Genomic DNA, 15,920 nt, shown 5'->3' with positions numbered 1-15,920 from the left:
GGAAAATATGCAGGTGTGTGGTTCAGTTTGAAATACAGAGTTTTATATCCTTCATTTGTCAGCATATTTTTTGTAAATATTTATTCTGATGGTATCTTGGTAGAAAGGAAAACCAAATGCGTAAAACATTTTGTGAACATCAATATTTTTATCCAGTTTCAATAAATATTTAAGGTTGATTATAATAATTTATGATCCATATCTCTTTATAAAAATACAGAACACTGTCAATAAACCATTTAGCCACAAAAAGTTGGTAGATCTCAACTTTTGTCTCATTATTCAACTTGCACAACTCAAGTGTTGGCATTTGATGCCCAGAAACTCCAGTCTAGTTATTTAATTGTCAGACTTCAGTGGTGTAGATATTTGTGTTTATTTATGTATGGGTACATACAGCTTTGTTCTTTATTTGTTGCAAATATGTATTTAATGTTGATAAACTAATTAGTACTGCAGATATTATTTTACATAGAAGCATTAATTTTACTCCATCACTGTTACTCTGTTCTTACTCTTCATCTGTCCATCTGCATAATTATACATTATCATCTATGTGTAAGTTAAAAAATAATTGTTTCTCACCTAAAGCACCAGCCTAAAAAAGAAGGTAATGATACAGTTAGAATAAAATTTAATTCTGTTGTTTCACCAAAGCTCAGTTTTTAATTATTTCCTTACTGAGGTCTCTTGTTCTCCTTTCAAGAACATCTGTCAACCTGAAAATGTATCACCATTGGGAACCCATACATGGTAGTGTTCCAAGAGATTTTACTTGTCAGTCAGTATGTAGTTGGAGGATTTTGTGTGTAATGAATGAGGTGGATGACATCAGTGAGAAGAGTATGGAAGAGAACCTCATTTCCAGTGTCCATTCTGTCCAAGTTGAACCAAGCTGAAATGCAATCTGAAGAAACACATCAAAAACTTTCATGCACAATTACCTTATCAAACGTAACTTAGTCATTAGAGAATTTGATTTTTTTGAACATAGCATTGTATTTATTTATTAATCCATTTTCTGTGCTGCTTGCTTGGCAGTGATGCCACTGTCAACTAGTTAGATGTAAGGAAACCTCATGAACTTTAGGTATTTTGTAATGACTCTCCATACAGTGACACTGTATGGTTTTTAGCAGTACATTGGAAGATTTGGCCATCCATATTAACTGTAATTACTAGGTATGTAATTTGTCTGTGGACTGAGTGCTGTGTACCCGACAGAGGAATCTGTTCATAGCAGTAAATTCTTGGCCGGAAAATAGTTGGTCACTTTTCTCATGACATTTAAGTTTATTGTTTTGCTGAAGGTGCAAGTCTTGTGTATTGAAGGTTATTTCTCGGCAAATGATAAGTCCGCTGTATTGAATTTTAAACTGCATGATAAGGAAGGCCATGCATTTATATAGTGACTGTTTGTGTAGCAATTATAGAACATGTACTATAACAGAAACAAAACCATATGCAGTGTTGGTTCCTTAATTCATAATCAGGACTTATAAGGTTTTGTGTGACTGCAGTTTTTGTAGAGTTTTGTTTTGGCATAAGCTTAGTTTTTGACATGACACATTTAAGATCCAAGCAGATAAAAAAATTTTATGTGCAGTTTAAACAAAGCACTGGTGCTGCCCAATTTAATTTTATTCATAATGTATTTTTGTATATTGTTTCTTCCATCATCAAGACTGTTATATTTAACTTAACCAGTGGTATGAAGCTGAATGTGTTACAAGAATATCATATAACAGTTGATTAATGCATAACCCATTGCCTTATTTCATGCAATAAAATACAATAATTTTACTCCACCACCACCACGACTACACATGTGCGTGTGAGCACACACACACACACACAAAGTATGTGTAACATCCTAAAGTAGTGCATTTAAAGTCTAAAAGCATCAAAATACATTTAATTGGTTGTGGAAAAGATTATGAAGTGCTATGTGAAATGTGTTCAATGTACTTGTGTTTGAAGAATGATGTACAAGTTCATTGTTCATGAATTTGGAAATATTGCTGACATTTAATAACTGAAATGATTGTTTGTTTCCACAGGCAAACAATGCTTACACCAAGATAAGTCTTTCACCTCATCACTATGGACTGATTACATGAAGAACCATGCAGTTTTGAACTTTAAGTCTCAGACTGTCTCTTCCCATCATAGTTTAATAGATGGCTCATCTTCAGACGTTGGTAACTTTCCATGTCCAGATTGTGGGAACATTTACACTTGGAAGACTTCATTGACCCGTCACAGACGAGAGGAATGTGGCAAGGAACCACAGTTTCAGTGTCCATATTGTTACAAGAAGACAAAACTGAAATGTAACTTACGAAAACATATTAGGAATTGTCATCCAGAGGCAAGAGTCTAAGTTATTACACAGTGAAAGTAATTTACAAAATAATGTCACCTCTGTGTGAGTACATGCACAGTAACTCTGAAAGCCAGTGTCTAGGGTTATTGTTTCGTAGTTACATAGTTCTATGCTGCACCACGATAAAAAAAACTAGTTTGTGTTTATTAAGTATCCTTTAGGAAACAAACTATGCATCATTACATACTCCCCAATACCCATAATGCTTTAAATTCTAACAGAAAGTTTTTCAAAAGCAAAACATGTTACATTTCAAAAATGCAATGCAGGATATTCAGAATGCAGTTATTTCTGATTCGTGTTACTTAGGATATATTTCATAATCAGTTTAAAGGTTCATGTCATTTCCTATCCTGGCTTACATTACATTTGTTTGAGCATAAGGAACTTAAGTAATTTACACTAGATGGTAGTGGAGTATTGCATTCAAGAATAAAAAATAATGCTGTTTTGTTCAGAGATGAATACTGTTAAGAGAGGTGAAATATGAAACTTTTTGGTGATTTTATAGTCTTAAACATTTAGTAATATTGTGTTTATTCTCATAAATGAGGATAGGTACCAAAAGAGGTAATTATCACCCTGGAGGAAAATGCTCCTTGACGAGGTAATAATCACTTAGCTGTTAAGTAGTTTGTCTCATTTTATGCTACCTGTAAGTTCATTAACATTTTCACATGAACCTGCAGCTGTACCCTATTCTTCTGAGTGTCATCTGGGTCTCCTGACTAGTCCTTACTTTCAGCTTTTCTGACCAAAAGTTTGCCTCTACGATGTGTTCTATATGTGTCATCCTCCTTTATATGATGATTCTAATGCAATTTGAAGAAGTATGTATACTGTTTAAAAGATTCTGTTTATATAATCTTCCAACTCTCCTGTTACTTTCAAGTTTAAACATTCTCCCCAGCAACCTGTTATTAAACACCCACAATCTCTCTTCTTCTTGTAAGGTAAAAGATCAAGTTTTATACCGATACAAAATAAAAAGTAAAAATTCATATTTAAAAAATGAAAATTGCATTTTTATTTTGATCTCTGCATTTTTAAATTAGCACATTATAGACCTCAGCAGTAGTTAATGTGTGGCCAGCTTCATGCTACAGTCAATATTTCCAGGATGAGTGGTCCCTAGAAGAGATCTGAATGTGGTGCCAAAGAAAAAAATATCTGCCCCTGCCAGGAATTGAACTACAACTCTGTAGTTCAAAGCCATTGACTTTTACTGATATTGCTGTGCTGTCTCGCAGTTTTCATATACATAATGTAAATGGGTTACTTATAGCATTTATGGTGTTTTGTAATTTCAGTTTGTAGTAGTTTACTCTTTGTATGTCTTTTGTAAAATACACTGTGGATTTGTCTGTGACAAGTCATTTGTTTTGAATCCAGATCATACAGGCACCTCTTTGGATTTTTACTGTGTGTATTACCTCTCTCCTTCTTCATATCATTTGTATACACAACCTTCCATGTGGCAAAATATTATTATGTGTTAACAAACACTTTATTTTCTGTGGTTTGTGCAGTGTTCTCAACGTTGTACCTCTTCTATGTTATGATTTTTTGGATTTGTGTTTGAACTACCAAACGAAAGGAATTCCATTGTGAAGAAAACCTATGTCAGTTCCTATTTTGATTAACTTAACTTTTATTTATGAAATTATGAGCATTGATAAGTACATTATATATTTCTCAATAAAATAATTTTTCTTGCAATATTTTCTGTTGGCTTATCCTTCCATATTACTCTCTTCTCTCATATTTATTGCCTTAAGAAGCAAAACTTAAAGATAAATTACATTTTATGCACAAATGTATGTGGTTGAACATGCATAACCTTTAAACTGCCTAAATTTCTGTTAAAATCGTAAGCAAAAACTGATTACTCATTTTGTATGTCAGATAAGGATAAGTTTAAATAAACTGTAAAAAAAAAGAGCTGTCCCACTATATGCCAAACAATTCAATTATGTATTTAACATTATAAAGTCAACAACATATTTTGTTCACTTGTGTGGTTATCATCGAGTAGAAGCTTGTTAGGTCAAGTTGACTGATTTAACAAGAGTGTACAGTAATTTTTGTGCTGTTTCTAGTAATACAATATAATATAATATAATATAATGCAATGTAATGTAAAGTTTTTTGCTGTAGATTTTGTGGAATATGGTTTTGTTACTCTTAAAAATTATCTGCAACAAAAAAATTATAGCTTTCTTAATTGCTTCCTCATTTTGAAAAGTTAAAATATTTCTCAGGCTAATAGCTCAGTAGAATATGTTTTGCTATTGATTGTTATCTCTATTTGGTAGTTAGAGTAAATGTATTGTATTGTAGCTAGAAGTTTAAAAACGTGTCAGTTCAGATAACAGAAATATTACCTTTCCAGATTTGAACTTCTATCATCCCACATCTGGTATGAATGTAGTATCATCAGGTGATGCTGCCTATATTCAGCAAGCAATAAATAGTTTTCATCAACCTCCAGCATCACATAGGTTATCAGATCAACATAATGCTAGCTGCCCTGGACTTTATCCATGCCCAGATTGTGGGAAAGTGTATCGCTGGAAGAAAAATATGAAGAGTCACAGACGATTTGAATGTGGAAAAGAACCTCAGTTTCAGTGTCCATACTGCCCTCATCGATCAACACAGAAGAGTAACCTCAATACACATATAAAGAAATTGCATCCTCACTATGCACCTAGTTTATGAAAGACCAATATGTGTTCTTAATTTGATTAATTGACATTTTGTTAAATTCATTAACTGGAAGAACCACTGGTTTGTCAAAGTTCAGAACAGTTTTATCTCCCTTTAACCTCACTAACATATACAATAAAATTATAAGTTCTTTGTAATTTACAATTTGTTATGGAACTGTATTTTAATTGCATCTGGTCTAGTGCATTTTGAATTCTTCATTTATGATGTTAATTATTCCTACATTATGTTAAAATACAATACGTTTTAGCATGTTTGTCATATGTACAGGAGTCCTAGACTCAATTCTTTTTAATGCCAGCTAAATCAGTTAATATTTTAATAGGAGACAATAATGTCAAATAATTGATTTCCAAAGTAATATTGAAACAAAACTAAATAACTTGTAACAACATTGCTAGAAAATTACCATTATTAATAAATTCTTTCATAGTGTTCATTTCCTAGCACTTGAAAGAATAATTTTTCTCTTTTTGATAGTCATAAAATGATTTTATATTTGTTGGCTCTTCTTAAAAATAAATACCATTTTGATACAAAAGCATAATAAAGATTAAATGAGCATGGTGGACTGTTGAATATCATTCTTCCTTTGATATAAATAGAAATCACTAATTTATGATTTACACACTGAGAAAATGAACATAGCTGTGCAATATTGCTATAAGTGATGCTTAGTGATCTGATTCTATAATTCAGGATTTTATCAATTTTCTGGAGACCATTAATGGCAGTATGATGGGATGAATGGTGAACTGTGGAAAACAAATGGTTGTACACTGGCACTCTATCAGAAAGTGCTGAAGAAGTCTATAAAACCCAGAGTGATCTGTGACATGCAGCTTTAGCAGTTCAAGTCCATCCTCTTGAATATTGTATCATTATGCTATCATGCAGACAATGATCTTCTGTGTTATTGTATACAATATGAATGTTGCTTAATTTGTTTTTGTTCTTATTTGAAGTTAGAGGAATACATTGTACCTGGAATTACTGATTAAAAACATATTGAAAACTTCCCTTGACAGATTTATCTAGCTGTAGTAATAAACTTTTACATAACTTTTTTTCATTATTGAATTACAAAGATTTATAATATTTATGTAATATTATGGTTAAAAAGGCTGTAGGATTTGATGTACTTAGGGAAAGTCATTTGTTAACACTAAGTTTACAGGACACATGTCCTGCTACTGTCTTGACTTTTTGTGTGATTGTTTTTAATGAAAGGAACACTTTTGTGTTGGTTATATTTTGATGGTAACATGCAATTTCTGTTGTATACCCACCATGAACATTGAGAATTAATAGTACATATTTCTTCACTGAAATTTTCAAGCACCATACAAATGTAGACTGATAGGGTTAGAACTTCTAAGTGATATATTAAATTTTAAAACCTGATTTTAGTAACAGATTGATAAATGCTTAAGGCTGCTTTGGCCCTTAATTAGGATTCTGTGACTGCAGTTTTATTTAATAGGACTAAATGATAAGTAAAGAGTCTCATTTCAGCCAGGAACAGACAGACTCAGATTAAATTATACAGTATTCCATGTAACTGTGTTTGTGCAAGCTCCATTGCTGTGCTGTTCTAAGATCTGTGCCAGTTTTAAATGTCTCATTGTTTTGGTTCATTTATTATAGATTTTACTTTACTATCTTTTAATATAATGCATTATTATGGTTACAGTTTGTGAGGTGTGAAAATGGTGTCATAATTGTTCTTATAATGATACAACAAAATTTTGTCTATCAGACACTAAAATGTGTTGACTGCATACTGTATTATTTCAGTACAGACTTCTTTATTTATGTTGTCAATCCTGTAAAATTTATTAACTGTGTACTCCATCAAGATAAGATGTATAATCTTATAATAGGCTTTACCAACTTTTGTGTCTCACATTTCTTGGATTACTACATTATATCTTGATCTGAATGAACTGTGTTATTTTTATTTTTTTTTGGGTTTATTAAAATCAACCTTGACCACACACTCCTAATTTCTTTTTCAATTTAAAATTTATTTTTATCATGTAATTCACAATATTTTTTGGCTGTGAGTATCAATGCAATTATTTTGATAAGAAGAATGCTAAACAAAGACGTTTTGTTTCTTATTTTCATTTAACCCATTGTGTGCTAATATTGAGCTTGACTCATGGACACATTGCAAAGCCAAAGACGAAACTCACTCTAATGTAAGATGTGTGCTTTTACAGTCCTCCGGTGTATATTGATGAAGCAGTACCTGGCTTTAACACACTGTGTTAAAAATTCATGTAGAATATGGTTGGAATGTATCTTCACTTGAACATGCACTTACTGTCATGAGCATCAGTTTACCTTAGAAAGAACCTTCCAGGAATAAAGCCTTTTCAAAAGCTGTGTCAGATGGTAAGCATTCAGTAGCCCTGCTTCAGTGTTCAAACTTGTGAGCTAAGAACAACAGTAGTTTAGTTTAGAGTTCTAAAATTTTGTATGGTGAATCATTTTTGAAAGACATGTAAATTTTAATAAGGAACATATTTAACAAGATGGAGATTGATGACTTATTGGTCACATGAAATATTGGAGTTTTATGTTTATTACTAATAAATAATTCTAATCTTGCATGATGACATATTACAAACAAATCTGTCAGCATTGTGAATGGTATTACAAACTACAAAATCTAGTTGTTTGGAGCCCTAATGTTAATTGCAGCAATGGGGATTATAATGTCTACTATTTATAAAGTTCTTCTATATATGAATTTAAAAACAAATAGAATCTTAAATAATAATGTCCGGAAAGGCATTAGTTTTATGTGAATAAATGTTTGTACTTCTCACTGCTTGTATTATTTTGTATTTATGATTTAAGATCAAACATACTGATTAACTTTCCACTGCAGTTCATTAATTTTTTGAAAGTGTTCAGGCAGGTGTATTGTGGTATAATTAAAGTAAGTGAAATGCTGTCCATATAAATAGTGCCTTACCATGAAAGTTAGGAAACATGGAAGTAAAATTTATCATAATAGTGACCTTCAAACTAGATTACCGGCTTCTTCCCAACTACTTCCTGAATAGTTGTCCTTTTTCAAGCAGATGGCTTTTATATTATCTTGACATATTTGTTTTCTTTTGCAGTAACCATGTCATGGCCTTCACCATTACAAAAATGGCAGTCCTGGGATCAGATTATTCGCATGAATATGATGTCAGCGGTAAAGCAACATAAAAGAAGACACATTTCCATGAAGCTGTACAGTTGTCAAGACTGTGGCAAGCAATACCGTTGGAAGAGTACATTGAATAGACATCAGCTGGTGGAGTGCGGTGGAAAAGAACCCTTACACCGGTGTTCTTGGTGTTCATATCGTGCTAAGCAGCGGGGAAATCTAGCAGTGCATATTCGCAAACACCATCCAGAGAAACTAACATCCTAAATTATTAAAAAATGATTTATGAACATGTTTCTTATGTAAAAGAACTGATATTTCTTACCTCAGGAAAAATCAGTGATCACCATTGATGCTAATTAAAGACAGAGTGAGGGCTAATAATTTATACTAACTGCTTTATGTTAAGCCACATACTATAGTTGTTTAAATTTACATTAAATAATACTAGAAATGCTCCAAAAGAAACTCTGTTCATGATTATTAGAACTGTGTGTTAATGCCACAACATGTTTTTACTCTGATTATGACATTTTTACTTTACATTTTAAAATACCTCATCCCAGAGACCAAACAAAAGCATTGTATTTATAGTTAAACTTTCATATTGAGGCCCACATAAAAATCAAATGTGACCTGCATTGTAGGTAGCATGGTGAATATAACTGGTCTAAACACCATAAGCAATGTATTACATTAAGTTAGATATCTGCACAGTACATAATTTGTTTATATATACATTTCAGTGTTACTCAGATTATTCTGTTTGTTTCTTTACTCTTCATTAATAATTTAAATTACACAGCTATAATTCTTAATTTTTTTCTGTATAATATTTAATTTTGAAGATCAAGAATAAGGAATCTGAAACTGACTGGTATATCATCATTAATATTGATAGTGATTATACTGATTGTATTGACACTGTAATAATGCATATAACTGGTACTTAGGATGTACCTGCTTTGAGCATGTAATATTTGGTAATGTTTGGGTTCGTGTGTGTTTAAATTGCATCATCATATGTTTTCAAGCAAAACATAATCATAGTTTTAGTTTTCCCTTTACATAATTCATAGGATTTGGATGTAAACTCTCATGCAAATTTAAGGGTGTATTCTGCACACCAAAAAAGTAAAGAGATCACATATGAACATGGATGCAGAAAGGATTCCTTTCCAAGTTATGGTCATCCATTAATTTCCAAAATTTCCAGTGCAACATAGTAGGTTGCTTCTCCTCTGTACTCAGACCAGTGTCAGGCATTGGGGGCGCAAGAGAGTAAGAGAGTGGTTTGATGCCAAGGTTACATGGCACAGTCAGAAAACTATTGGTGTTATACTAACACTACCAATGCATTAGTGATTTAATTTACAAGGTCTAAATTGTGGATCTGTGCTCTCGAAACAGTATTTTTTTATTAATAACCAAATGGCAATTCTATAAAAGCTTGAAGATTTCTGTCTTCTGGGTTGTTGCGCTGTGTAGTCTGGTCGATGTTAACCAACGTTTCAGAGGGCATACTGCCTCCGTCATCAGGGCGATGAATTCATAGCGCAACAACCCAGAAGACAGAAATCTTCATACTCACCGCTGTGAAAACCTCAAGTCTTACACTATAAAAGTTTGTTATGTATGCTCTTTTTAACAATGTAGCTGTGTTCATGTTGAATATCTAGTCAGTTCATGCCAGGTGTTTCCTGAAAATGATTGTTTATTCATTCCAAGAAATGGCAGATGTACATCTCTTTCATCAGTAAGAGGCTAGGTGCCTCTGCTGGAAAAGTCTTCCAAAGTGGTAGCTTTTAAATAAGCATTTTGAAGATGTTTTTACACTGAGCAAGAAGGGGAAGCTACATAATTTCAGTAAGTACAAGATGGCTGTAACCTGGAAGAAGATTTTTTCAAATCCACATTGTTTTGAACTTTTTCTGTTGTTTGATGTGTACAGGTGTCTCTTACGTTTGAGCCAGACTTTTAATTACATTCTGTATATGTTGAATACTTTGTATTTTAATTCTTATTTGACATATAAGTATAATGTGTACAGTGAAAGAGATTATGCTATGGAAACACCATGTAGATGATTAAAGACCAGGTAGCTGAGAATACATTGGTTATAAGCATATAGAGCAAAGAATAATACGAAGACCAAGAAGATGCTGTAATTGGGATTCCATTGATTAATATTCACAAGTAGGATATTTTGTTTGGATAAGAATTTAATATAAATTATTAATTTTTATTTCCTTTTCAAATTAGTTTAATTTATTTATTAGGAATAAAATCTGCTGTGTAGTGATAATATATAATTGATTTATTTTAATAGTAACATACATTCCTACATCTGAAGCCCTCAGATCTGTCTCCAGAATTTTTAACTTGGCGTCTTTTGCCACAAACATTTCTCCAAACACATGTTAGGACACTGTTGAATGAGACTGCCCCAACATTCATCAAACAAGTTTTCTCTCTTTTTTTTTTTTTAGTTGAATTAGGATTAGTGCCTATTAAACATGCTATTTTGCATTGTCATGCCATTTGGCCTCACGAACACTGAAAATATTTAACAACCATTAAAGTCAGGTGAAATATTAATGTATGTCCTATGTATTATTATAATTATAAATTGTTATATTGTGTAGGATCTGATGTTTAATTTGAAGTTGGGTTGCCGATAATGCATGGATCCCAAAGCATTATATCCTTGCTGTAAAGTATTCTGGTGTGAACAGCTATAGCAGTATGGAATGATTTTTCATTTCAGAACTGTCTGTGTCTCCACCATTTAGGATCAGTATAATCAGTCAGGAAACTTTGGCAGATCGCAAAAATGGTGGTATAGATTTGTATCTGGTATGGAGGAAGTGTTGCTCACTATCTTAATTACGTAAGAGAAAGTCATGGTGGCATATCCATTATATATGATATGAAGGAAATGCCACTATCAACATTTAGGCTGACTTTAGTTTTGGAGTTTAATTTGTGTCACTTTTTTACAGATCATATGAGTTGACTTTAAACCCATTAATTAGTGATATTTGAACTGTTAGAAAAACAGATTTGCAGTTTTTCCATTTTAATTTTATTTCCTGTATTATATTAATAATATGAAACACATATAATATTTATGGATGTTGTTTCTCTGGATTTGACTAGTTGAATTTTGGTATGTATATTTATTATATTTGCAGCGTGGAGCTGGTCCCATGATGAAAAATCAACAGCACACCGAGAAAAGGTCTTCCAATGCAATGACTGTGGGAGAGTTTACCTTCGGTACCGCTCCCTGTGGAGGCATGTTCACTATGAGTGTGGAAAGCCTGCTATGTTCCAATGCCCTTTCTGTGACTATCGGGCCAAACAGAAAGTAAATGTTGTGAAACATGTGAGGCACTTGCATAAATTAGAATCCAGTGCCAATTCCTCTGTTTGCTATTAGGAATAGAACTGTAGTCTATTCAAAAGGTTTGTCTGTAATAAATGTCCTGAAACTGTGGAGCAATATGCTCCATTGTCACCTAGTTTTAACTGAGCATTAATATTTTATTGCTCTTCCATATTTGAGTTTAACCCATAGCTGACTGACATCATCTCCAAGACATGGTTAGTTGCCTCGTCCAAAGAGTTACATATATGATATGCTGGATACTTGCCATTTAAATGTAACTGCAAGGCATGTAGGATACCATTTAGAGAGACCTTCAAGGGTTTAAGGCATACAGAATATTGGTTTTCATTTAATACTACTATTTTTATAGTGACTACAGGTTATATTGTTTCATGAGTACAAAGTTCCTTGTGTTGTTCAGTAAATTCATCTTTTTTTTCAAAATATCTAATGTAAGTTCTTAACATCATAAAAAATCTAATTTTATAAGAATAATATTGATGATGATGATAATTATATTCACAATTACAACACAAATGATAATTATAATTCAGTTCAGTTCTTTATTATTAGAGTGCTGCATCAACAGCCAGAAGGCTAATTACAGATACAGCACAAGAATAAATATAGTAAAATAAGAAAGTAATGATAATAATAATATCCATGTCCATGTATTGTTGATAAAATTAGGTCATTATGTATTGAACTCTCACAGGTCATCAAATTTACTGTTTTTCTTCAGTGGACATCTTACAGTGTATTTTTCTTGAGCTTTCTTAATTGTATTCTATTCTATCCTGCTGTATTTCAGTATTATATTTCATGATACAGTTCAGGTTACAGTATTTTGTCTGTGATATACATTTATATTGTATTTTATGAAATAAATATGATTTTAGGATGGATTTTATTTAGTGTGAAACTGCTTGCTTAAAATTCCCATTTCTTTTAGTGTGTGTGTGTGTGTGTGTGTGTGTGTGTGTCTGTGTAATTATGCTCTGGAAATTAATAATTGCATTCTTGAAGTTATACAACTGTGGCCATTTTGTGTTTACACTGGAGTTACAATATTCATTTAATAGAAATTGAATTATATGATAGTTTACTTTATAAGTAGGCACAAGGTGAAACATTTAACTGATGTGGGGTATATGAAAATTGAAAATTCATGGTTCTCTTTGCCATATTTGTACTGTAGAATTTCATTATTAACATCTTTCTTAACCTGACACTTTTAAAATATTTTGTAGCCCGGAAAGGCTCTGTAACAAAAATACAATTTTCTTAATTCCTGTATATTTTCAGAAATAATGTATAGCTAAGAAATGTGTATAGGATTCTGAGACAGAAAATACAGTTTTACAATTTAATTGTCATAGCTCTAATGGCCTGTAGTGGAAGGCAGTAGTCTTTACATTGGCTTACACTAGAAATAAAATTCTAACACTGCCATCAAAATAGTTTTGTTTAAAAAAGGGTCATTGCCATTGAAATTGATATTGTAGTTCATGCATGTAATTTTATTAATGGATACAGGTCTATTGGAATGCTAATCGATTCTCTGAAAACTGTTTTAGAATGATGGATACTATGTATATAAACTTGATGTTTCCTTTCTTTCACATTTAAAGACTCATTTATTTACAAATTGATTTCTCATAAATGTAAAACTGTTTTATAGAATGAAATATTATTCCTGTAATATAATCAGTTAAATGCACTGGTGCTATGGAATGTGTGGGGGCAATAGGTGGAGCATACAAATGACAGGTAAAGGAAGAGATGAAGTTTAAAATGGGTAAAGTACTTAGAATCCCTGTCTTTTCTATAGAAGTAAAATAATGTTGTTGAGATTCAAGCTGAAAAAATTATATTTATAAGAAGTGTCACCAAGTGTACTAGATTAGATAAGACTATGGATGAGATTGAAGTTGTGTAGAAAGAATTAAATATCTGAAGATGACTGTCTATTAGGCTATTTCACTGTGTAGTTTGGTAGAAGTTCACTGGCATTTCATAGGTTTGTGTTGTCTCGATCATTGTCCTTACAATAGATGGAGCAAGCACCTCTGAAATATTGGTAAACTTCTACTAGACTACATAGTGTACCAACCCATAAGACACCCGACTTTATACTTGCTGGCAAGAACACCTCAAATCTCAATTAAATATTTGTTCAGTAAATGGAGTAATAGGTGATGATAGAAAATTGATAACCAATCTTAAACATATGTACAATAATAGACTACTGAAACTTATACTTCAGTACAAAGAAAAGTATGTAGAGACAGTGCTGCTATGAAAAGATGGTATGAAGTTAGCATATACTTGAGTCTAAACTGTCGTGGCTTATGCACAGATGATGGAGGTAATTAATGAGACAAATATTGTTAAGAATGACCATTCCCACACACTTACATATGAACATGGACTTTTGGCTAGCTCTTCAGTAGCAGATCCCAAAAGTTAATCACGGCTAATGACATGACCCTCACAAACCATTTTCATCCTCACAGTTTTTCTTTGTAATATCAGTCTTAATATCATCTCCTTCCAAACAACCACTTTGCCCCAATAACACTAGAAGACCTGCATAAATAATGAAGTTTCTCATCATGTAATTTCCTACATCACAGACTTAATGTAATTACAATATATTTAATCATATGGAATAATAGTTTTCACAAAATTAGAAGTACAAATTAAAGATTTTATTGTTAGAAAGTTGGTGCACAAGAGGGTGAGTAAAAATGTCTGCATATTACTATATATATATATTTATACATTACTGCAACATACCAGAAACTTCACAACTTCATATCATGTTAATAGTTAGCAGATTTAATTTATATTTTATATTAACATACACTGTTTCATTGTTTCAGGGAGTATAACTATTGGAGATTTCACACTGGGTTTGCTACAGTCTGGGAGAAAGTCAGACATCTATATACATCACTGTAAAGTGTGTGGTCGTGGGTACCGCCACAAGGAGAATCTTACCCGTCATATACGTGTTGAATGTGGCAAAGAAGCTCAGTTTTATTGCATGTATTGCCACTACAAGAGCAAACATAAACATGATTTGTTACGACATTTGAAATGTCGTCATCCAGTTGCTACATTGAGGTACTAGATCTGATGTGTGAGGAAAAACCTTTTCATTGTCAACATCTTAATATGCTTACTGCCCACACATGATGTCTGCCACCTCAGCCACAAATATTTTAATTGTACAGGTTTGTTTTTATGTTAGCCTTGAATACATTCGTATTATTATATGTATTTCAGCCAGGTGACTTGGTCATGCTGACTGAAGATGTCTGTGATTTCCCTCAGTCTCTCTCAGTGAATGCAAAAGTAGGCCTCTTACTTTCATATCCTTACTGGCTCATTATTCATGATCATATTTTCATGTGATACTTTGTAACCTCTGCATTGGCATCATTAAATAAACTAGGAATCAACTTATTATGTGCTCTGTGGACTGTTTAATTTAGTGCCAGTTTCAAAGAACATAAAATTGAAAAGGTAGTGTAATTTTTACATTTAAACTCATGTGATCCCCATCAAAGATAATGTCATAATTTGCATTATTAATATCTGTAACAACACTATATTTATCTCAGATTTCAGGCTGTTATGACAATGAGTACGAAGCTGACTGTCTTCTGGGAAGTTACTCATTGTAGTCTGGTAGATACTGATTGATGTTCCAGGGGTGCTTACTTACTAAGTCATCACCCTGATAATGGGGGCTGTAAACACCTCTGAAATTTCAGTTAATCCTAGAATATAGCCATTTTCAACAATATATTTCCAAGTGGACACATCAGTGTTCACAGTATGTAGCAACGAAAGGGTTATATATAATCTTAAGATTTTTCGCTCATATATCGTAGAATTATATACTCTAAAACAAACGTGATTCTATGCTGTGATATTTGTTACCAGATTTTATGTTAAATTATTGTGTGTCTGTAATACCTGGAACAAAATTTTGAAGAGTGGTTTGTCATTATTTGTTTGAATTTGTGAGAGTTACATTTTTAATTTTTATTTGTATAATTTTATTATGTTTTCTACAAAATTGTAATTTGTTTATTGTATCTGAAATATTCTGAAATTTTACCATGCTAATATTTAGATTGATTAGAATTTCTGTATGTGTGAGTAACTGGGAAATTAAACCATACATTGAATTTAATTTTATGTTTTCTAACCCACAAAACCAGCACATTTCC

The 15,920-nt window shown here is 32.2% G+C and overlaps 1 protein-coding gene across 1 annotated transcript; it reads left to right on the top strand.

Moving 5' to 3' along the window:
* The first annotated feature begins 4,807 nt into the window (after positions 1 to 4,807).
* LOC147872327 (longitudinals lacking protein, isoforms A/B/D/L-like) lies at positions 4,808 to 11,727 on the top strand. Its single transcript, XM_087357032.1, has 3 exons — positions 4,808 to 5,051; positions 11,053 to 11,124; positions 11,480 to 11,727. Exons 1-3 carry the CDS (start codon positions 4,808 to 4,810, stop codon positions 11,725 to 11,727), a joined length of 564 nt encoding a protein of 187 aa, XP_087213158.1.
* Positions 11,728 to 15,920: the final 4,193 nt, after the last annotated feature.

The sequence above is a fragment of the Zootermopsis nevadensis genome, unplaced genomic scaffold, assembly GCF_977971745.1.
Source record: "Zootermopsis nevadensis isolate Lab colony 2312 unplaced genomic scaffold, Znev_1.0 Znev_ptg000028l, whole genome shotgun sequence".
NCBI lineage: Eukaryota > Metazoa > Arthropoda > Insecta > Blattodea > Termopsidae > Zootermopsis > Zootermopsis nevadensis.
This window is presented reverse-complemented; position numbering and strand designations above follow the sequence as displayed.

Excerpts from the sequence above, each read along its gene's own strand:
- LOC147872327 (XM_087357032.1), top strand. The coding sequence starts at position 4,808 with ATGAATGTAGTATCATCAGGTGATGCTGCCTATATTCAGCAAGCAATA. Across the intron at positions 5,052-11,052 it reads TCATCGATCAACACAGAAGA|AACTGTCTGTGTCTCCACCA; the intron begins GTAACCTCAATA and ends TTTTCATTTCAG. Across the intron at positions 11,125-11,479 it reads GGCAGATCGCAAAAATGGTG|CGTGGAGCTGGTCCCATGAT; the intron begins GTATAGATTTGT and ends TTATATTTGCAG.